This window comes from Mesoplodon bidens (assembly GCF_964165515.1).
Source record: "Mesoplodon bidens genome assembly, chromosome: 2".
Taxonomy (NCBI): Eukaryota; Metazoa; Chordata; class Mammalia; order Artiodactyla; family Ziphiidae; genus Mesoplodon; species Mesoplodon bidens.
This window is the reverse complement of record NC_138177.1, coordinates 51,784,462-51,808,535: the sequence shown is the minus strand read 5'-3', so window position 1 is coordinate 51,808,535 and position 24,074 is coordinate 51,784,462. Positions and strand designations below refer to the sequence as shown.

The window sequence follows — 24,074 nt, the reverse complement described above, 5'->3', positions numbered from 1 at the left end:
GACCCCCTCCCTCTCATCGGCTGCACCTACGAAGTCAGCCATGTCTTGACGGATGTTAGACGCTTGTGCTCCCCACCCCAAGGATGCACACTCATGGGGAGAAAGGCACCATCTTTACCAATCTATGGGAGGTGGTGCAGTGTGAGGTGAGGGTACTGGGCTGGGTGCCAGGAGCTCAGCTATCGACGAGCTATGTGACTTTGGGCAAGTCTCTTTGCTGCCTGATCCTCAAATGTCTCATCTGGAAATGGGCATGTAGAAATGGACCTCTACAATCACTACTGTGGCCCTAGGATGTCAGAAGCAATAACTTTTTTGCCCCATGGAATCTGCAACTCCCACCGTTAGAAAGCTTATCGGTGGCACTAATGTGAAACCAGAAGCATCCCAATGTTGAAGCTAAATAACTATTAGGGAGTTATTTAGTCTAACTTCTCATTTTACAAGGAGGAACTTTAGGCATCCCCAGCTGTTGTCTCCTGATAATACACAGGGAGCCTACAGCTACCAGGGACACCGAGAAGAGGCAGGAGGCCCCCAGAAGTCAAACCACAGGAACTTTGCTGACCTGTAAGGCCTGAAGGAGGAAGTGGTGGCCACACCGCTGCCTGTGGTCATCTCCAACCAGGGAGGGAAGGGGCGCAGGGTCCTCAGAGCCTTAGGAACCCTGCCAGGCAGGTCTACCCCACCTCCCCCTCCTCCAGCCCCAGCCCCCCAACAGCCACGTCACCTCCACCCCAGCACAGCCACCATGTCCATCCTGTCCCTTCCACAAAAGACACAGAAAAGATTCCACTGATTCTAGGGGAAGTAGAGTGGAACGGTCAAAGGCATGAGCTTTGCAGCCAGGCCGACCTGGATCTGAATCGTGGCTCTGCCACTTCCCAGCACTATGGCCACAGATGAGCCACTTAGCACCTCTGAGCCTTGGCTTCCTTGTCTATAAAAATGGAGACAGTAAGACCCACCCTGTAGGATGCCTGAGGATGACACAAGATCCTATCTGGGCCAGGGCCTGCCACACACAGCTCAACACATTGTAGCTCTTGTTATGGTTGAGGTACAGAATCTGCTTTGGCCTGACCCTCATTCCTCAGTATAACCCTCTCCACTCCCTACAGCTGCCCTTGCTTCTTCCTTTAACCCTCTATCTCCTTGAGCTCAGAGAACAAATGCCAATAACAAATACACTCAAGGAGGCCTCTCCATCCTTCGCTGCGAGCACTGGGTCCCAGGAATAAAAAGGAAGAAGAGTTAGAGGTCATTAGAGCTCTTCCACAATGTGGTCTGAGTCCTCAGGGCTCTCACCCAGCTCTTAGACTTAGCAACCCAGACCATTCTACAGTCCACTGCTGACTGCTGCTCGTCTCCCACTCACTGGATGAAGTAGAACCTCATTTCACCAGCAGGGAAAGGAGTCAGCTGCAGTGCCAAGGAAGGGAACCCATGGTCCAGCTCTAGGCCCTCCCTGCAGCCTAGCTCCTGGGCCCCTGCATCATACCCTTCCAGGCGGGACATCGAGAGCCAACTGCAGGCATTCAGCCTTGAACACTTGGGCAGTGCCATCTCCCATCCACCCTCTTCTCCCATGTGCTTGACATGCAAAGCTCATCTTTTGGGCCACAAACCCTGAGCAAGAAAATGTTCTAGAAAAGACAGTGTGCTAAGACGCCCCAGACAGCTGAACAGGCCATTCTAGCCTTCTCCTCTCCTAGACAGGCCCCAGGAGGAGCAAATACGCCTATGACCTTCACGTGTTCTTGTGTTTCCTCTTTCCATGACTTCAAGCCTGCCATGATTTGCTCCTGCTTTTCTTCTCGAGGGTGGCTCCAGCACAGTGGCCAAGGGGGGTGAGTGAGGGACAAGAAAGCACTGATTAGAAGAGAGAGAAAGAGACTTACCTGCTGTCTCCTCTTCTTCACTCCCCATACCCCCAGTAGAGAGTCGATAATCCTCTGATGCTCCTTGAGAGCCCGGAGCAATGTGACAGGATGACAGGGATCAGGCGCTGGGGCCCAGGAAGCAGGATGGGAGAGTTGTTACTCCAAGCAGGTAGCAGCATGGAAATAACCCCACGTAGTACCTGAAATTAAGCTTCTCAAGTGCTCCGCTAATGAGGTTTAAGGAGACGGTTCACGTGTAAAATACTAACTGATCATCACTATCATCTTTACTGTGGGTTCATGCATAATTAATTTATTCACAGAGAAAGGGAAAGGAGAACATCCTTTGACACGCACTCAGTACTTTCTTGTCGAACCTAATATGCTAAACGTAATAAGACAGTCATTGTATGTTAAGTAAATATTCACCAGGAGTGAAAGTACTTCTTTGGGATTAACTGTTAGGAAGGGGCTGGAGATCGGTGGCATGCCGTGTGTGTGAGCACGCCATGTATTTGTTTAATGCAAGTCTTATTACATCAAAATGAAATCTCTGTTTAGTTACCTTCCTTCCTAGAGAAGCTGTTGAGATAAGCATCCTCCGTTAAACACGGATCTTCCCCACCGTGCCCGGATAATGCTGGGGATTAGTGGAGAGGGGTCTGTTTTTCTGACTCCCCACTAAACCAACCTACCAAGGGCACCAGACTGCTCAGACTGAACTCTTAAATGGCATTGGGAAGAAAAGAAAAGCCTTCCATCTGTCCCCTGGGTTCCTTTTTGCTGAGCCTGGTGGAGCCCTTTCCCACCCATCCCATGCCTTAAAATTCCAGGCAAGAGATTACCCCCAAGAATCTGATTTCTTCAGTTCCTCCCCTATCCTCCAACTGCCCACTCTTTCTAGAGTCTGCTGTGGCTAAGGCAACCCGTCTGTAAATGTGCATGTTTTAACTTATCTCAGGCACCAGGGAAGCCCTCACTGGGGGTATCAAGCTGCACATCACGAGAGAGAGTGCCTCCCCCCTCCCTCCCCCCCTCCCCTTTCTCCAGCTCTCCTGTTGATGTGAGTCATGATTTCCAACCCCAGGGCTGGTTCACTGCCTCCCCCACCAGCTCCGTGAGCTCAGCCCTTGATTAAGTGGGAGTCCAGTGTCGATTGCTGTCCTAATGAACTCTTCCACCTCTCACCCCCTCGCCTGCTGCCACTGGATGCCGCTCCTCCCGTTCAGCTGGGAGCTCCGGTTTGGGGAACTCACTATCTCACCAGATTATCTGTTCCCTCACTGCAGGAAACAAACCACAATTGAATCAGCTTGGCAAATGAGTCCTCACTCCCTCTTCTCGGGAGTGTTGCAGTGTTGGCTCGTCACACAGGGAAGAGCACTAAATTGCTGCCCTTAGATGTCTCTGTTGAACATTAGGTTTATTCCACAAATATTGGATTGATACCCAATGCCAAGCCCTGCACTAGGCACCGGGGACTACAGGCTTGCTCATAGAAATAGGCAGCATAGCGTTTCGAGGGCTTTAGAGTTGAGCTCATCCAACCTCTCACTGTACCAATGAGAGACTAAAGCCCAGAGAGGGAAGGTACTTTACCCAAGGTCACACAGCCACATGGTTTAGCAAGCTGAGTCTTGGTCCAGCACTATTGTAAGACTGTGATGAGTCATTCACTGTGACTATGACGGGGTGAGCAAGCTGGGGCAGGGATGCAGCTCTCCCCAAGTCTCTCATGGAAAGGTTTGCTCTCTCCTCAGGATCGTTTGTGAGATGGGCCATGCCCTTGTGGGGACCACCTCTGGGCCCGTGCGCCTGTGCATTGGCGAGTGTAAGCCAGAGTTCATGACCAAATCCCATCAACAGTACACGTTTGTGGTGAGTATTGGGTCTACTGCTGAGCTACAGGCTTCTAGCAAGGGCACATTTCTGCTCCAGGCTTCTCCCAGGAAAGTCCCACCCACCCCTCTCCCAAGCCGGCACCTCCAGCCTTCTCGCAGATGGAGTAGGAGACCAGAAAAGGGTCTGGGTGGGTCAAGTGCATGACCAACAACACTTTGGAGACTTTGGCGTCCCAGAGAGCCACAGGTCAGTTCTAAATAAGCAAAATCGGGCCTTTCTTAGAAAGTGGATCCTAGACTCAGGGTGAGGAGGGGCTGCCTTTTGTCCCGCCAATGTGATATCTCTGTCTAATTCCAGCCTAATGAGGACAGATCATCTGAGGGACCTAATTAAAAAGGTCTGTATTTATCCACACGCTTTGTTTTCTGCCAAGGATATTGTAAGTGGGAGTTTAGAGGAGCCATTTGGAATCCTGCAGGAACGCATGTCTGTGTGCAGGACCATGGGAGTGGGATGTACGAGTGAGCTGCTCTGTGTGTTGGTGTGGTTACACACACATATGCACACACTCAGCCCTGGAAACACTTCTTCCCACCCAAGCAACAGATGGTGGAATTACAAAGGCTTTATTTTCTCATGCTGAACAACCTGCTTCTGGGGCTCCAAAGTCCCTTTTCTGACACCTAGCCAACATTGCCACATCAAGTTCTTCATTGAAAAGTGTTAACACCAGCGGAGGGGGTCAAACCAGCCTTGCTCAAAGTATTGAAAAATTATTTGACCACAAAATTCTCTTCTCTCTAAAGCACTTTGCTGCTTGTTTTAGGTTTTCCAGTCTCTGCCTTCTTATCTCAGCATCTCCACCTTTCCTTGTACCAGTCTTCTCTCAGATGGGAGGGTACCATGGCCTATATCTGCAGCCCACCTACCCCATCTCCTGTGCAGGACAGACAGGGTCTTGTGTGAGAAGCAAACCCAGAAAGACTGGATGGAGAGAGCTGTAGAGTGTCAGAGCTGGGAGGGCTTTAGAGATCATGTAGCCCACTCTCCTGTCTTGACAGAGGAGGGAACAAAAGCCCAGAGTGATCCAGAAACTTGCTTCAGGGCCCATCACTAGTGAGTGGCTAATGCGGACTAGAGTTCATGCCTGTGTAGGTGCTCAGTTAAATGCACTTTCCACCCCACTCCGCTGCCCACTAGGCAGGAGCAATTTCTTCCCGATGCATTTTAGGCCAGATGACATTTCTTTTAGGCTTCAGGCTTAACTTTACAATTTAGTGAGCTTTCTAGAAAATCCCAGCCAACGATGGGCCATCCTCCTGGTGAAGGTTAGGGAAGACACATCTAACATTTACTGACAGGTCTCTGCACCAGGCACCCTGTTGTGCCCTTCTCTTGCTTAGGGAGGAACGGAAGGACACGAGCCTGGGCCATTAATGGATCCTCTTGGTGGCCCAATCCAGGCAGGGATCCTTTATTCAGCCCTATCGATTTTGTGCCAAAAAAATCAGTATGCGCTCCAGATAGAGAAGCATTTTCAAATTGTTCTCAATTTGCAAACTAATTGATAGATTAGTCCGTGTCATCTCTGCCTTCCCAACAGTGTTATGAGCATAAGACTCCCAGGGGAGTTAATTAATGGCAAAACACAGCCCTTCTGCCTTCCCTGGATATGCCTGGAGCCTCTTCTTAGAAAGGGTCTCAGCTCCAGGGTAGGCAAAGAGTGTTTGTTTGCGATTAGAAATGGTTTGCTCTGAGCGTGGACACAGTCCCTCCTTCTGTCTTTAAGTCTAGCCTGGGTTTCTCCCTTTGGGTAAAACCTGAGCTGTGATCATTTCTCTGCTTCCTCCCAAAGAGCCCTTCCGTGTTGTCACTCAACCCCATCCGAGGGCCAGAGTCCGGAGGCACCATGGTGACCATCACGGGCCATTACCTCGGGGCTGGGAGCAGCGTGGCCGTTTACCTGGGCAACCAGACCTGCGAGTTCTATGGGTGAGATGGGCTCTCCCTAGGAGACTGTACACGTGAGGCCTGTGCACACATGTTCCTGTGCATGTTCACATATGTGCCTGCCCCATCATCTCCATGTTATGTGTCATGTCCTGGGCCCAAACACCATTCCAGTCACTGTAAGAAATATATACCACTAGTCAATTTGTATCATGAGTATCATAGGGGCTAAATACTTCTACATATATTTAGAAGTGAGGACCATAAGAACTGCTGATGAGGGAGGTTCCCAGGAGCTCTCAGTCACCACCAGGATCAAGCATTCATTATGTCCCCACCATGGTGACTTGAGAAACATGGAGATTTCATGGCCTCTGTCCTCTGCAAGCACAGACTCATCCTCAGGGCATCTCTTATGTGCTAAACATTGAATACGTACTATTTGTCAGATATTCCGATAAAGCCCTGGGGATGTAGAGAACCTAGAGAGAATTCTGAAAGGATCCCTGGATGAGAACCCAACTTGCTCAGTAAATCTCCTCCCTGGACCATAAACTGCCTGAGGGCAAGGACTGTATATTAGCTTCTCTGCATAGTAGGTGCTCAATTTATTAACTGACTGACCAGACACTAAGCACTGGCTAAAGAGTCATGGTCTAGAAAAATACAGAAAGGAGGAGTTCCCCCAAAGCCCAAGGAGCCCTGCCCCTGCCCCACCTTCTCTAATCCCCTTCTCCAATTGGCTCCCTCCCTAATCCAACTGGAGTGGGATCTCAGGTAAAAAGAAGCACTGATACACACTGCTAAGGGATGTTCCCCAGTCTAGAGTATAAAAGGACAGAAGAACATTCCTGGGCCATACCCCCCAACCGGGGAAAACCCCTTCTCAGGCCAGAGGCTGCCCCTCTTGTCCATGCCTTTGCTCATAACCCTGCTGCGTTCTCCCCGTAGGCGATCAATGAATGAGATCGTGTGTGTCTCACCCCCGTCGTCCAATGGGCTGGGGCCCGTCCCTGTCTCTGTGAGTGTCGACCGAGCCCGTGTGGACAACAACCTGCAGTTCGAGTACATAGATGACCCCCGGGTGCAGCGCATTGAGCCTGAGTGGAGTATCGCCAGGTAAGGCAGAGCGGGCGGGGATACACCCCTAATCCCTTCTGCCAAAGTGCAGCTCCTGTGAGGATCCTAGGGGGACACGTGGGAGCCGTTTGAGAGGGTTTGTCACCTAACCCAGACTCTGCTTGTTCCCAGTGGCCACACACCCCTGACTGTCACAGGCTTCAACCTGGATGTCATTCAGGAGCCAAGGATCCGAGTCAAGTTTAATGGCAAAGAATCTGTCAATGTGAGTAACCATGGGTCCCCCTGATCTGCAGGAAACACGGCTGTGTCTGTGTTTTGCAGTATGATAAGGTCTGTGTTAGGCACTGGGACATTCGACCGCCAGAGAAGAGTCCAGAATCATGGCCCCAAACACCTGGGCCTCACAATGATTTTTATAATTACAGTGTAATCATTTCTTGTCAGAAGGTGATGTCATGAGTGTATAAACATACTGGCTTCTGAGCTTAAGATATGGTGCAAAAGGGCTCCTGTTTTCTGCCATGTTCACTTTGAGATCTGATAAGAGGTAGGGTGAGAGGGGGAAGAAATTCTGGATCCAGATTCAGACATCTGTGAATCGGAAACAAAACACCGCCATCTATTAGCTCTACAACCAAGATCAAGTCATTTAACGTCTCTGATCCTCCCTTCCCTGGCTAGAAATGCTGATGATAAGACTTGCTTCACAGATTTGTAACCTGCAGCTAGGCTGGCACCTGATAAACGTTAGTCACTGCATGCAGATAATTCCATCCTGGTTGCTAAGATGATCAAGCTGAACATTTCACTTTATTCCTCTGTGCAGACCCATGTAATTTAATTTTTTTCCACTATGGATTTTTGTGATGTTAAAAAAGTTCTCTGTCATAAGAGCAGAATGTCTGCTATGTTGTTATAAATTTTTTAGTTCGTTCTACTGGCTCCATCTTACTCTTTTCAGTCAATATTTTCTGAAACGTTATTGTATTCATAATTATAGTCCAGGAGATGCTATTATGGCCATTATTTTTCATATGAATTACTGCTTTGACCTTCTGGGGATTGACAAGGCTGAGATGGAGACGGAGTTGGGCAGGATGGTATTGAATCTACCCTCTTATCCCTGACACATTCCCAGCATGCTTGAGGCTTCCCTAGGAAACAGAGAAATACAGAAAGTGACAGGCTGCCAGAAGACTAGATCTGGAAAGGTCTCAGGGATGATCTGGTCCAAACTTCTCACTGTATAGCTTAGAAAACTAAGGCCAGGAAGGAGTAATGACTTGCCCCCAATCATGAAGGTGGCTGGTGGCAGGACCAAGCTAGATCCCAAACATTTGACTTTTCTAACTAGACCACGTGAGATGATGGCGGGCTTGACGTTCCATCATGCCAGAGATGTGGAGACACCTGTATCACACCTCCAGTGACCCATTGCGTTCACAGCTCTTTGGGCTAGAAGAGCACACAACTCCAGATCCCAACGTAGAGCCTGATCCATGAGTGAAAGAGCTGTGCCCCCACCCCACTTCCAGACCGAGGCTCAGTGTCCCCAGGCCGCCTCCATCTGTTTGCTATCTCTAGGAGTTGGCCAGCCTGGGGAGGGGCAGCCCCTCCAGGACGAGCAAGGCCCCAGAGGTTAAATCCTCAGAACACAGAAAATAAAAGACATGGTTAATCTAGTACAGAGGGAATTTTGGAGGATGAGTGCATGACTGACAAGATTAACCTCCAAAGGCCACAGCATTCGTCCCCGGGAAGCTATCTGAAGAGAAGACTGGGCTGGGCAGGCCTCCCCACACCTGGCAGCCTTCTGAAAAGGCTTGGGTCCCGGGCGTCCTGTGCACCCGCCAGGACACGTTGGCAGCCCCAGGCAGGAACCTCCCCAGCAGTTCTCCCAGCCCACCCACCAGAACCTCAGTGCTTCAAGGAGGAGACAGCTCCTGCCCCTCGAGCTTTGGGGGCCCTGAGCTCCAACAGGGACCTGCCTGGAGTCTGCAGGCTGGCAGGCAGCCTGGAGGAAAGGCCTGGGTGTGCAGGTTTCCACCAAGCCGGGCCCCAGCATGGGAAGACCGTAAACTCTGCCCGATGCCCTCTCTTTCCGGAGTGGTGAGAAAGAGCCATGTTGCCCCTGAAGCCCTACCTGGGCTCCACGTCATCCTCAGTCCCCGGGGGCTACCCACTACCTTTGGGTTTGGAAGCAGCCCCAGTGAGAAGGGCCAAAGTGAAGGCCGCAAAACCCAAAGGAATGTTTGGCCAAGTGCCGATGCAGCGCTGGGCAGAGAGCAAACGGAGGCCGTTTGTCTGGGGGTGATTTGCTCATTCACAGAGGAGTCCCATCCAGGGGCACTGGAGTGAGCAGGAAGGAAGGTGAGGGGGGCAGGGAAGCGGTGCTTGGGCTGGGTGTCTGCCCTGCGGAGCCCAGGGAGGGGACTCCCAGCTCAACTCTACCTGTTTGACCGCACCACCATTTTCCTCATGCCAGGGTGTCCCCAGCTGGAACGTGAAAGGGACATTAGGTTCACAAGGGGCTACTGAAGGGTGAGGTGAAAAGGGCGGGGATGGGTACTGACCTCCAACACGTCAGCGAGCTGTTGGTTTAAACTCTTCAACTCCCTCTGGAAAGGGAGTGTTAAGACTTGGAGCTCTGACATAATTTCTATGCAAGCGTCAGCTTTTTTTGCAATTTCACACATGGTCTTGTTTTCCGAACATGAAGCCTGGGTATGTGTGTGTTGGCCAGACACGCAACATGTGTGGACCTGCCAGGACAACGTGTACTTGAGCAGGGTTCTCACAGATGCCCTTGGCTGTTGCTGGGACACCATGACTCCCAGAGCCAAAACTGAGCCGCGCAGCGTGAGACAGGAGGAGGTGGGGAGGGGTCCAGGTTTTCTTCCCAGACCACACGTGGGTCCTAGAGCACTTTCTTCAATCTGGCTGCTGCCTTGGGATGCCCTCAAACTAAACCACCAGAGGAGAGAATGGCACAACACATGCTAGGATGTTATTTGGGAGATGAGGGTCCACCAAGGAAGAAAGGACATTATGAACTCAGTGTCAATACCAAGGTTATAACCCCCATGGAGAGTTAGGGGGCACTCGGTTGGAGAAGAGAGAGATCCTGACTAGAACATTTAAGGAGGTGAAGGATGCTTTTCATCCATCAGTGTTTTCAATAAACATTAACTGAACACCTACTATGTGCTCATCTCACACAACTTCCTTCTTTCTATCACACACACACACACACACGCGCGCGTGCACGCGTGGGAGACTGCTTCTGTTCTACTTTTTCCGCAAACATCCATGCTCCCTCATCCCCAGACCTTTGCTGCTGTTCTCTCTGTCAGGGACTTGATCCCTTACCATCCCCCCTGTCTGGATAAGTCCTACACATTCTTCAGGTTAAATTTCATTCATCTCTTCCAAAGGAAAGCTCCCATGAGCCACCCTCACCCTGCCTTAGGCCATGCACGCTCACGCACAAACACAGGCTTGTGCACACACACGGACACCCGCAGAGTGCCTGGTACTTCCCCACCCGGATGTTTCTCACCTCCATCCATGCATTTAACAATGCTGGTGCCCCTCCTGTGCTCCAGGCCCTCTGCCAGGACTGCACTGAAATGCTTGGCGAATCATTTGTCTCCCCCGTAGACTGTGACTGTTTCACGGATGGCCCAACTACTGGCACCATTGCTGGCACAGTGTTGGTGAATGAATAAATGAAGTTAAAACACACCCCTCCCTGCCAAAAAAGAAAAAAAAAAAACAATTTCACAGCCCTTTTCCTCAAGCAAAGAGCCCACTGGAGATCGGCCAAAATAAGCAAAGGGTGGGAGGGCAGCAGTGTGACCCCCACCATCACCTGCTGGGTGTTTGAACGCCGTGCTCTTGGGCCCTTTAGGTGTGCAAAGTTGTGAACACCACCACCCTGACCTGCCTGGCACCCTCCCTGACCACGGACTACCGGCCCGGCCTGGACACCGTGGAACGGCCGGACGAGTTTGGATTCGTCTTTAACAATGTCCAGTCCTTGCTGATTTACAACGACACCAAGTTCATCTACTACCCCAACCCGACCTTTGAACTGCTCAGCCCCACTGGGGTCTTGGATCAAAAGCCAGGATCCCCCATCATTCTGAAGGTAGGAGGGTGGGTGGCTGCCTGCCACGCGCAGGGGTGGCCGGAGCACCCCTCTCCTGGCCTGGCCTCCCTTCGATGCACACGGGCTCACATGGCTGTCATCTCCCTGTGAAGGGAGCTTGGTTATAGATATCGACCCATTGAGTGACGTATCTTGCACTTGGGATTCTCAAGGAACACCGTAGAGTATTTCTGTGTGTCCTTGTGAGCTTTGGGACCTAAAAGTCCTGCAGTGCACTGGAAACAACGATGTCCTTTATTGACCCCATCCGTGACCGCAGTAACTGCCCTCAAATGTGAAGAGGTCACGGTCCCCTGGTACCATCCTTCCAGGTGTGTGTTTTACTCCACCACTTTCACTTGTATCCCCTGCATCCTCCCCCAAACTTTCACTTGTTTACTGTTTGGTCTCCCCTTCCTTTCTCTTTACCACTCTCTTTCTCCCTTTCATTCTCTCTTCCTTTGTTTTCTCTTTTTCTGTCTAAATTGTGGCTGTTAGAAGTCCTATCCAAAAACTTACCATGGAGTCACTCATTGGTTTTTGCATTCCTGCCCTTAACCCGCCTCTTTAATCTCTTTTTATTTTTATTTATTTTATTTATTTATTTTGTTCATCAACATTAGAATATATTTTGCATTTATATAGTAAAATATAGAAGACAATAAAAATAAGTGAGCTTCGCAACAACAGAAGTAAAACTCATGAGCAATATTCAGCAAAACAATGCAGACATAAAATGATATACATTGTATGGTTTCTTTTTAAAAAATTCAGAACTGGGCAAAACAAATTTATGGTGAAGATAATGGTTACTTTGGGGGCCGAAAGCAGGGGTCATGACGAGGAAATGGTATAAGGAAGGCTTCCGAGGTCCTGGGAAAATTCTGTTTCTTGATCTGAGTAGTGGTAATACTAGTGGGAGTTCAGATAACTCAAATAAGTCATAAGTTTATAGTTAAACTTATGACTTATACACTTTTCTCTGTGTTATAACTTATTAAGAAAGCTAAGACAAAAGCCTTATTTAGTTCATTAAGATCAACAGCTGGCAAAGAATTATTGAATATTATTTTAGACACCTACAAAGTTCAAGGAACCATGTTAGGTGATCAAAGATTCCAAGTCCATTCCACTATCAAATTTTTTTTTCTTATTAGTCATCCATTTTATACACATCAGTGAATAAATGTCAATCCCAATCTCCCAATTCAGCACACCACCACCACCACCACCCACCACTTTCCCCCCTTGGTGTCCATCTGTTTTTTCTCTACTTCTGTGTCAATTTCTGCTCGGCAAACCGGTTCATCTGTACCACTTTCAAGGTTCCACATATATGCGTTAATATACAATATTTGTTTTCCTCTTTCTGACTTACTTCACTCTGTATGACAATCTCTAGATCCATCCACGTCTCTACAAATGACCCAATTTCGTTCCTTTTTATGGCTGAGTAATATTCCATTGTATATATGTGCCACATCTTCTTTATCCATTCATCCGTTGATGGGCATTTAGGTTGCTTCCATGACCTGGCTATAGTAAATAGTGCTTCATTGAACATTGGGGTTCATGTGTCTTTTTGAACTATGGTTTTCTCTGGGTATATGTCCACTAGTGGGATTGCTGGGTCATATGGTAATTCTATTTTTAGTTATCTAAGGAACCTCCATACTGTTCTCCATAGCGGCTGTATCAATTTACATTCCCACCAACAGTGCAAGAGGGTTCCCTTTTCTCCACACCCTCTCTAGCATTTGTTGTTTGTAGATTTTCTGATGCTGCCCATTCTAACTGGTGTGAAGTGATACCTCATTGTAGTTTTCATTTGCATTTCTCTAATAATTAGTGATGTTGAGCAGCTTTTCATGTGCTTCTTGGCCATCTATGTGTCTTCTTTGGAGAAATGTCTGTTTAGGTCTTCTGCCCATTTTTGGATTGGGTTGTTTGTTTTTTTAATATTGAGCTGCATGAGCTGTTTATATATTTTGGAGATTAATCCTTTGTCCGATGATTCATTTGCAAATATTTTCTCCCATTCTGAGGGTTGTCTTTTCATCTTCTTTATGGTTTCCTTTGCTGTGCAAAAGCTTCTAAGTTTCATTAGGTCCGATTTGTTTATTTTTGTTTTTATTTCCATTACTCTAGGAAGTGGATCAAAAAATATCTTGCTGTGATTTATGTCAAAGAGTGTTCTTCCTATGTTTTCCTCTAAGAGTTTTATAGTGCCCAGACTTACATTTAGATGTGTAATCCATTTTGAGTTTATTTTTGTGTATGGTGTTAGGGAGTGTTCTAATATCATTCTTTTACATATAGCTGTCCAGTTTTCCCAGCACCACTTATTGAAGAGACTGTCTTTTCTCCATTGTATATCCTTGCCTCCTTTGTCATAGATTAGTAGACCATAAGTGTGTGGGTTTATCTCTGGGCTTTCTATCCTGTTCCATTGATCTATATTTCTGTTTTTGTGCCAGTACCATATTGTCTTGATTACTGTAGCTTTGTAGTATAGTCTGAAGTCAGGGAGTCTGATTCCTCCAGCTCCATTTTTTTCTCTCAAGACTGCTTTGGCTATTCAGGATCTTCTGTGTCTCCATACAAATTTTAAGATATTTTGTTCTACTTCTGTAAAAAATGTCATTGGTAATTTGATAGGGATTGCATTGAATCTGTAGATTGCTTTGGGTAGTATAGTCATTTTCACAATATTGATTCGTCCAATCCAAGAACATGGTATATCTCTCCATCTGTTGATATCATCTTTAATTTCTTTCATCAGTGTCTTATAGTTTTCTGCATACAGGTCTTTTGTCTTCCTAGGTAGGTTTATTCCTAGCTATTTTATTCTTTTTGTTGCAATAGCAAATGGGAGACTTTCCTTAATTTCTCTTTCAGATTTTTCATCATTAGTGTATAGGAATGCAAGAGATTTCTGTGCAGTAATTTTGTATCCTGCAATATTACCAAATTCATTGACTAGGTCTAGTAGTTTTCTGGTGGCATCTTTAGGATTCTCTATGTATATTATCATGTCATATGCAAACAGTGACAGTTTTACTTCTTCTTTTCCAATTTCTATTCCTTTTATTTCTTTTTCTTCTCTGATTGCCGTGGCTAGGACTTCCAAAACTATGTTGAATAATAGTGGTGAGAGTGGACATCCTTGTCTTGTTCCTGATCTTAGAGGAAATGCTTTCAGTTTTCCACCATTGAGAATGATGTTTGCTGTGGCTTTGTCGTATATGGCCTTTATTATGTTGAAGTAGGTTCCCTCTATGCCCACTTTCTGGAGAGTTTTTTATCATAAATGGGTGTTGAATTTTGTCAAAAGCTTTTTCTGCATCTTTTGAGATGATCATATGGTTTTTATTCTTCAATTTGTTGATATGGTGTATCACATTCACTGATTTGTGTATATTGAAGAATCCTTGCATCTCTGGGATAAATCCCACTTGATCATGGTCTATGATCCTTTTAATGTGTTGTTGGATTCTGTTTGCTAGTATTTTGTTGAGGATTTTTGCATCTATATTTATCAGTGATATTGGTCTGTAATTTTCTTTGTTTTGTAGTATATTTGTCTGGTTATGGTATCAGGGTGATGATGGCCTCATAGAATGAGTTTGGCAGTGTTCCTTCCTCTGCAATTTTTTGGAAGAGTTTGAGAACGATGGGTGTTAGCTCTTCTCTAAATGTTTGATAGAATTCACCTGTGAAGCCATCTGGTCCTGGACTTTTGTTTGTTGGAAAATTTTTAATCACAGTTTCAATTTCATTACTTGTGATTGGTCTGTTCATATTTTCTATTTCTTCCTGGTTCAGTCTTGGAAGGTTATACCTTTCTAAGAATTTGTCCATTTCTTCCAGGTTGTCCGTTTTATCGGCATAGAGTTGCTTGTAATAGTCTCAGGATGCTTTGTATTTCTGTGGTGTCTGTTGTAACTTCTTCTTTTTCATTTCTAATTTTATTGATTTGAGTCCTCTCCCTCTTTTTCTTGATGTGTCTGGCTAATGGTTTATCAATGTTTTTTATCTTCTCAAAGAACCAGATTTTACTTTTATTGATCTTTGCTATTGTTTTCTTTGTTTCTATTTATTTCTGCTCTGATCTTGATGATTTCTTTCCTTCTGCTAACTTTGGGTTTTGTTTGTTCTTCTTTCTCTAGTTCCTTTAGGTGTTAACGTTAGATTGTTTATTTGAGATTTTTATTGTTTCTTGAGGTGGGCTTGTATAGCCATAAACTTCCCTCTTAGAACGGCTTTTGCTGCAGCCCATAGGTTTTGGATCATCGTGTTTTCATTGTCATTTGTCTCTAGGTATTTTTTGATTTCCTCTTTGATTTCTTCAGTGATCTCTTGGTAATTTAGTAACGTATTGTTTAGCCTCCGTGTTTTTGTGTTTTTTACGTTTTTTTCCCTGTAATTGATTTCTAATCTCATAGTGTTGTTGTCAGAAAAGATGGTTGACATGATTTCAATTTTCTTAAATTTACTGAGGCTTGATTTGTGATCCAAGATGTGATCTATCCTGGAGAATGATCTGTGCGCACTTGAGAAGAAAGTGTAATCTGCTGTTTTGGAATGGAATGTCCTATAAATATCAATTAAATCTATCTGGTCTATTGTGTCATTTAAAGCTTGTGTTTCCTTATTAATTTTCTGTCTGGATGATCTGTCCATTGGTGTACGTGAGGTGTTAAAGTCTCCCACTATTATTGTGTTACTGTCGATTTCCTCTTTTAGAGCTGTTAGCAGTTGCCTTATGTATTGAGGTGCTCTTATGTTGGGCGCATATATAATTGTTATATCTTCTTCTTGGATTGATCCCTTGATCATTATGTAGTGTCCTTCCTTGTCATTTGTAACATTCTTTATTTAAAAGTCTATTTTATCTGATATTATTATTGCTACTCCAGCTTTCTTTTGATTTCCATTTGCATGGAATATCTTTTTCCATCCCCTCACTTTCAGTCTGTATGTGTCCCTAGGTCTGCAGTGGGTCTCTTGTAAACAGCATACATATGGGTCTTGTTTCTGTATCCATTCAGCAAGCCTGTGTGTTTGGGTTGGAGCATTTAATCCATTCATGTTTAAGGTATTTATCGATATGTATGTTCCTATTACCATTTTCTTAATTGTTTTGGGTTTGTTTATGTAGGTCCTTTTCTCCTCTTGTGTTTCCCAGTTAGAGAAGTTCCTTTAGCATTTGTTGGTTAGGTGGTGATGAATTCTCTTAGCTTTTGCTTGTCTGTAAAGCTTTTGATTTCTCCATCGAATCTGAATGAGATCCTTGCTGGGTAGAGTAATCTTGGTTGTAGGTTCTTCCCTTTCATCACTCTAAGTATATCATGCCACTCCCTTCTGGCTTGTAGAGTTTCTGCTGAGATATCAGCTGTTAACCTTATGCGAGTTCCCTTGTATGTTATTTGTCGTTTTTCCCTTGCTGCTTTCAATAATTTTTCTTTGCCTTTAATTTTTGCCAATTTGATTACTATGTGTCTCAGCATGTTTCTCCTTGGGTTTATCCTGTATGGGACTCTCTGCACTTCCTGGACTTGGGTGGCTATTTCATTTCCCATGTTAGGGAAGTTCTTGACTATAATCTCTTCAAATATTTTCTCGGGTCCTTTCTCTCTCTCTTCTACTTCTGGGACCCTTATAATGTGAATGTTGTTGCGTTTAATGTTTTCCCAGAGGTCTCTTAGGCTGTCTTCATTTCTTTTCATTCTTCATTCTTTTCATTCTTCTTCATTTCTTTTTCATTCATTGTTCCACAGCAGTGAATTCCACCATTCTGTCTTCCAGGTCACTTATCCGTTCTTCTGCCTCAGTTATTCTGCTATTGATTCCTTCTAGTGTAGTTTTCATTTCACTTATTGTGTTGTTCATCTCTGTTTGTTTGTTCTTTATTTCTTCTAGGTCTTTGTTAAACATTTCTTGCATCTTCTCGATCTTTGCCTCCATTCTTTTTCCGAGGTCCTGGATCATCTTCACTATCATTATTCTGAATTCTTTTTCTGGAAGGTTGCCTATTTCCACTTAATTAAGTTGTTTTTCTGAGGTTTTATCTTGTTCCTTCATCTGGTACATAGGCCTCTGCCTTTTCATCTTGTCTATTTTTCTGTGAATGTGGTTTTTGTTCCACAGGCTGCAGGATTGTTGTTCTTCTTGCTTCTGCTGTCTGCTCTCTGGTGGATGAGGCTATCTAAGAGGCTTGTGGAAGTTTCCTGATGGGAGAGAGTGGTCTTAATCTCTTTTTAAATAACCAGTTGACTTCTGTGCACGTGTCAATTATTCCTATTAAGACTGCTCTTACCTACAGGGCAAAAACCTCTGCCCTCCTGCTTCTGGAGGTGCCAAACTCAACTACACCGTGCTGATTGGAGAGACCCCATGCGCTGTCACTGTGTCTGAGACGCAACTGCTCTGCGAGCCTCCCAACCTCACCGGGCAGCACAAGGTCATGGTGAGTGAACCCTCTTCTTATTCCTCCCCTCCTCACCTTTCATGTATAATCTGTCATAAAGAAAGGGTCTTCAACCTCCTCCATATCTCCTCATCACAAAGTCCTATATTAAAATGGGTGGGAGCTAAGAACACAAGAAAAGAAAGGCAGATGATAAGCAGGAAGTCATTTTGTATCCAGACTGCACTGTGTGGTTGTGGTCTCTCATGCCCTTTCTGAATCGAGAAGGATTGGATGCCAGGGCTCTACAGCGACTGTGTGTGTGCCATGCACAGGTCCACGTGGGTGGCATGGTATTCTCGCCCGGCTCGGTGAGTGTCATCTCAGACAGCTTGCTGACCCTGCCGGCCATCGTCAGCATCGCGGCGGGCGGCAGCCTCCTGCTCATCATCGTCATCATTGTGCTCATCGCCTACAAGCGCAAGTCTCGAGAAAATGACCTCACTCTCAAGCGGCTCCAAATGCAGATGGACAACCTGGAGTCCCGTGTGGCCCTGGAGTGTAAGGAAGGTAAGTGGAGGCACTCCCTCACTTCCGGGACCCTCTTTCCTCACCAGCCTTATTACCCCCCCTCCCTAAAACAGCTCTCATCTTTGCTCCCATCTCTTCTACCACAAGCCATCCTGCTCCACTTTGACCTCTATTTTCTCTTAAACTTCCTTTGCCCTTAAAATGCCCACAGTAAAGCTCCAGACCTGATCCCAGTATTCTGTCCCCCTGTGCCCTGACTCATCCCACAGTCTGGCCCAGCCTACTCTCCTTCCCGGGACCTCAGTCTCCCCACAGTCAGAGCCTCCTGGGCCCTGTTGCCTCAGACTCTAGATCCCCACGTAGGAGTGACAGATCCTTTTGCCTGGCTGCCTTGGAGCAGCAGGAAAGGTGAGAGCACATGCCCTCCCTTCCACTCCATCCCCTCCCTCAGGGTGTGTCTTCAGCCAGCACTGCAGGCTGAGCCTCTGAAGGCCACTTGCAGGGTATCCCAGGCTGTGGTGGTGGAGACAGTGTTTCTTCTGTCTCCCAAGCAACCGCAGCTACCTGGTGTCCCCTTGGGCTGAGGACCTAGAAGACTCCCTGGGTAAACATCTCAATTAGGAATCAAAAGACTTCTCCTTTTGCTGCAAACTTCAAGATCAGAACAAGCCCTCTGCTAGATGAAAGGGAAGAGCTGGGCTGGGGCACAGTGGGCCAGGCTCCTCCCAGTGCCAGGGCTGGGGAGGAGAAAGGGGGGTGTCAGGAGACAGGACTGCCACCAAGGGGAAGCCCCTGTTTGGCCAAGGGCCTGGTGGTCAGGGCTCCCTAAGTCTGGATTTGGTGGTGTTCTGAGTTTCGTCTGTGTGTGAGTGTGAGTGTTAAATATATATAACATAAAATTTACCATTTTAACTTTCTTATCTCTGCACCCTAGTGCTCTCCCCTCCTCCAGTTCAGAGGCATTAAGTACATTCACAATACCGTGTGACCATCACCACCATCCATCTCCAGAACTTCCACATTTTCCCCAACTGAAACTCTGTACTCGTGAAACAATAATCCCTCATCCTCCCCTCCCACTTTCTGTCTCTATGAATTTGACTACTCTAGGAAACTCATATAAATGACATCACACAGTATTTGTCCCTTTGTGTTTGGTTTATTTCACTTAGCATCATGTCTTTAAGGTTCATCCATGTTGTAGCATTTGAGAGAACTTCATTCCCTTTTAAGGCTAAATAATAGTCCACTGGGTATATAGACCACATTTTACTTATCAATTTATCTGTCAATAGACATTTGGGTTGTTTCCACCTTTTGGTATCATGAATAATGCTGCTGTGAACGTGAGGGTACAAGTATCTGTTCAAGTCCCTGCTTTCAGTTCTTTTGGGTATATATGTAGGAGACGAATTGCTGGGTCATTTGGTAATTCTATGTTTAATTTTTTGAGGAATCGCAAAATTGGTTTCCAGAGCAGCTGTACCAATTTACATTCCCTCCAGCAAGATATGAGGGTTCTGGGCTTCCCTGGAGGCGCAGTGGTTGAGAGTCTGCCTGCCGATGCAGGGGACGCGGGTTCGTGCCCCAGTCTGGGAGGATCCCACATGCCACGGAGTGGCTGGGCCCATGAGCCATGGCCGCTGAGCCTGTGCGTCCGGAGCCTGTGCTCCGCAACGGGAAGAGGCCACAGCGGTGAGAGGCCTGTGTACCCCCCCACAAAAAAAAAGGAAGAAAAAAAAAAAAGATATGAGGGTTCTAGTTTTTCCACATCCTAGCCAACACATGTTGTTTTCACTTTTTTTATAATAGCCATCCTAATGGGTATGAAGTGGTATCTCATGGTGGTTTTGATTTTCATTTTCCCCCAAGGTTTTTGCATCTTGGTTTATTCTCTTGCTTGGAAAAGGGGAGCAAAGCTACCTATTCTGGTCTTTGTTTGATCTGTTCGACCACTGTCTCTCACCTGCTTCTAGCACCTGTATCACCTGCATGACCCAAGTCGTGTGCTTCCTTTGTTTTAACTACACGTATAATACATAGAAAGAAAATTCAAAATTATAGGTAAGCATAGAGGAGGAAATAATATAAAAATCACCCATAGTCCCACCACCTAAGAAAGGCAGACTGGAGATATCTCACCGCCCCTGAAGACGCACCCCTATAACCCTCCCTGTTTCTACACCTGGACCTTCCCTCCTCCACAAACTTCTCCCGCCTTTCCCCTCCCCGGCCTGCGTTCCCCTCCTGAGCCTCCCTGTCTCCACTGCACTTTCATAGCTTTTGCCGAGCTCCAGACAGACATCAACGAGCTGACCAGTGACCTGGACCGCTCAGGAATCCCCTACCTGGACTATCGGACCTATGCTATGCGAGTCCTGTTCCCCGGCATTGAGGACCATCCCGTCCTGCGTGAGCTGGAGGTAACACCCGCCTCCCTCGCCCAGCTGTCCAGCAGGGACGTGGGGCCTGGGTTTCCTAGGAAATGCCAATGGGGCCCAGTGCTCAGAAGAAGGTCAGGAGTGAGGAGGAGAAATAGCTTGTAGAAGCATCACCGCAACGGGGATATTTCCAACAAGGAAAATCACAGCCAGGGGGGCCACCCAGGCTCTTTGGGATGATTCCAGGGGAAGGCTGATTGTTTGTCATTTTTAATTAATGACTGAATTAATTAACTAAGATTCTGCCTCATTTCCGAATGGATTTAAGCTGGCTTAAGGAAAGACCTATGATTCTGTGAGGCTTATTTGTTCATTTCTCAGTTTGTTTTACTAAAGATAATAAATCAGGGCAGAGGAGATTAAGGGGAGACTAGTAAACCAAGCTAGTCTGCTGTGGTATCTCCTATTGTGTTGCATCCTTGGGAAAATCAGATGAATAGCATCCTCTCTGAGGTCTCTACCTGGAGCCCAACCCTCTCAACCCAGGGGGAAGTCAGAGCAGACTGCAGACCTCAGAGACCAGTTATTCCTACATCACCGAGGGTGGGGCGGTTACAGGCGTCATGGAGAGGGTTCCTATAGCTGGCATCGTCATCAGCTAACACCCTCCCGGAGAGCTGGAAGCTCGTCCTCTGAGGCCACGCCCATCACACCCGTCCCAGGTGCAGGGCAATGGGCAGCAGCACGTGGAGAAGGCCCTGAAGCTCTTTGCCCAGCTCATCAACAACAAGGTGTTCCTGCTGACCTTCATCCGCACCCTGGAGCTGCAGCGCAGCTTCTCCATGCGGGACCGCGGCAACGTGGCCTCGCTCATCATGACCGGCCTGCAGGGCCGCCTGGAGTACGCCACCGACGTCCTCAAGCAGCTGCTCTCTGACCTCATCGATAAGAACCTGGAGAACAAGAACCACCCCAAGCTGCTTCTCCGGAGGTCTGACCTGCGCCAGGGGCGGGGAGGCATCAGAACAGGGACGTCCGGGGCGGGGGGGGGACAGGGCTGGTTAGTGTGGGTCCCACGAGAAGGCGCCCCTCCCCAGGAAGGCCTGTGTCCCCGCAGCTCCCAATGCAGAGTCTCATCTTCCTTCACTCCGGGTGGCTGTGCCATGTCTGTGGGTGCTGAGCGTGATGCAGGAGCACAGACCCCAGAGCATCTGAGCTTGAACCCCAGCTCTGCTACCTGCTAGTCGTGTGATCTTGGGCCAGTGATGTGGCCTCTCTGCTGTTTAGTTTCCTCGTGAACAAAATGACACTAATAATACCTGTCTTGAAGTCTCCCTCCCCATGCATCCTGAGTTTCACTGTCCAACACAGTAGCACATGTGACCATTAATTAAAAAGAAAATGTAAAATTCAGTTCCTCCATTGCACTAACTGCATCCCAAGTGTTCAGTGGCCGCCATATTGGAAGCGCAGATAGAGGCCATTCCTATCATAGCAGGAGCTCTGTTGGACAGCACCTGGCTGAAGATACGGTGTGGCCTGTCCCATCAGTGCCCAGCTTCCTGGATCTGAATCACCAGCATCCACCACCATGCCCTCCTCGGTTGCCATTTTCCTGGCAGGGAAGAGGGCCAGAGACCTTGGCATCCATCCCCGAGCCCACCCTCTCTGGGGGCCCTGGGGACCCCAGCACAGCTTTGGAGCTCAGCTGGCAGCAGGGCTTGGAATGTGCCACCTCCATTTCACTGCCTTCTCGGCAGCCTTCTCCTTGCAAGGTCTCAGGCTTCCAGACCCCATGTGGGGTGAGGAGGGAGAAAGAATAGCTTTGTTTTATGAGTACAGAGCCCCCATTCTGCCAATCTGAGCATTAGAAACTCTCATTAAGAATTGTTGTATTTAAATTAGAGCTAATTTCAGGCACAATACAGGGAGAGGGTGCTGCGAGGGGCCAGGGAGAAAGCCACAATCTCTCCTGCCATTGTCACTCTCTCCCAGGCCCGCATTGCTGAGCAGCCCTGGCAAATGCCCGGGATTTACGGCAACCAGAGTGTATAATTTGCACCACGTGCAGCGAGTTAAAATACCCCTCCGGCATCCCCATCACTGAGGGTCTGTCACAGCCACTTCGTTCCTTCGCAGGTCCCCAGATCTGCAGCCTGGGATGATGGGGGTGGGGCAGGGCAAAGGGGCAGTGCTTACAGAGGCAGATCCCCTGTCAGCTAAACACTTGCACACACTGCTCTTTACCTGAGGGGCTGGGATCCACAACCCCGCAGGACAGCAGTGATGACAGCGAGCAGGTATATGCACTATTCTTAGCACTTTACATACATTAATTCAACCTTGACAAAAACCCTGTAGGATAGATGATGATGATGATGATGGTTATTATTATTATTATTATCATCCCCATTTAGAGATGGGGAAAATGAACCCAGAGAGAGGAAATGACTTACTCAAGATCACACAGGCCAGTACGCAGAAGAGTCAGGATTTGAACCCAGGCAGTCTGACTCTGTTTGGAGGGGAAGGTACCAGGGACCTTGTGGACATGCAAATATTCAGACATGCAGGAAATCCCAAAGGGACATAGAAACTCCATCACCCTGAGGCTGGAACAGGGTAAGAGGATGGTATTCTTGGTCCCTGTGTCTGCAGACCCATAGTACCGCTCCATTTTTGCTGGAAATTGAGGTCCAGAAAGAAGCTTCTAGCCCAAGGTCTCACTTCTCATTACTGGTAGAGTTGGGACAGGACACAGTGTCCTGGTCCCCAGCCCTGGCTTCTTTCATGCCCTTGTTCTCTTGAGCCCTGGTCCACACAGCAAGCTAGGCACACCCCCGCCCTTAGACCCCTCCATAAAGGGGGGCCTTCATCCCTTCTGCCTCCCCAGGACAGAGTCCGTGGCTGAGAAGATGCTGACCAATTGGTTTGCCTTCCTCCTGCACAAGTTCCTGAAGGTGAGACTGGGAGTGATACAGGAACTGGGAGTTGAGAGCAAGATGGGGGGCTGCCCCTCTGAGCCTGGCCATCAGGGCTGCATGGGGACCTCCCTTAGGAACAGAAACCTACCTGGCTGGGTGCCCCAAAGCCAAGCGGGCCTAGAAATAGGGTTAGGAGAGGGAGGGAAGGAGGCTGGTACCCCGCCCCCCACGCTCTGCCTCTGCCCACAGGAGTGTGCGGGGGAGCCGCTCTTCATGCTGTACTGCGCCATCAAGCAGCAGATGGAGAAGGGCCCCATCGATGCCATCACAGGCGAGGCCCGCTACTCCCTGAGCGAGGACAAGCTCATCCGGCAGCAGATCGAGTACAAGACCCTGGTGAGGAGGCAGAAAGCCCAGGGGACAGCACGGACCTCCTGCCTCTGATCCGTGCTCTGCCTTCTCACCACAAAGCCAGTTTGAGGGGTCAATAGAGAGGCTGGGAGGCCGGCCTGGGGGCCAGTCCAGGGGGCATGCCAAGTGTCCCAAGGGCGGACACACAGGCCTGGGCCCCTCCTCCCCTATCTCATTGGGTGGGCCTAAGGAGCTTGCATTGCCTGCATTTACCCTAGATCACTCAGCATTAGCTATGGGGAAATTAGCATTATGGGGAAGAAGTCTGCTGATTTCTAATATAGAGGCTTCGGGGAAGTGGGAGGCCAGCCCTTGAAACACCTGGAGCCACCCGTAATCCCCCAGGACGTCTCCACCCAGGATGACAGCCTCCCCTAAGCCATCAGGGGCTAGAAAGTAGAGTCCTGGTTCTCTGAGAAAGAGAGGTGGGGAGAAGGACTCAAGCTGTCATTGGCAGATGGCTGGAAGGTGAGAGAAACTGAGACACAGACAGAGGGACACCCGTTTCTC

The 24,074-nt window shown here is 47.8% G+C and overlaps 1 protein-coding gene across 1 annotated transcript in view; it reads left to right on the top strand.

The window, feature by feature from the left end:
* The window catches only part of PLXNA2 (plexin A2), a 219,390-nt gene that overhangs the window by 183,041 nt on the left and 12,275 nt on the right, over window positions 1-24,074 (top strand). The window contains exons 14-24 of the mRNA XM_081224648.1: window positions 3,644-3,761; window positions 5,581-5,717; window positions 6,627-6,794; window positions 6,927-7,020; window positions 10,669-10,908; window positions 17,234-17,377; window positions 17,653-17,887; window positions 20,129-20,271; window positions 20,952-21,220; window positions 23,123-23,189; window positions 23,403-23,549. Of these exons, the coding sequence (XP_081080774.1) occupies window positions 3,644-3,761; window positions 5,581-5,717; window positions 6,627-6,794; window positions 6,927-7,020; window positions 10,669-10,908; window positions 17,234-17,377; window positions 17,653-17,887; window positions 20,129-20,271; window positions 20,952-21,220; window positions 23,123-23,189; window positions 23,403-23,549 (1,762 nt within the window). The remainder of the gene's footprint in view (window positions 1-3,643; window positions 3,762-5,580; window positions 5,718-6,626; window positions 6,795-6,926; window positions 7,021-10,668; window positions 10,909-17,233; window positions 17,378-17,652; window positions 17,888-20,128; window positions 20,272-20,951; window positions 21,221-23,122; window positions 23,190-23,402; window positions 23,550-24,074) is intronic.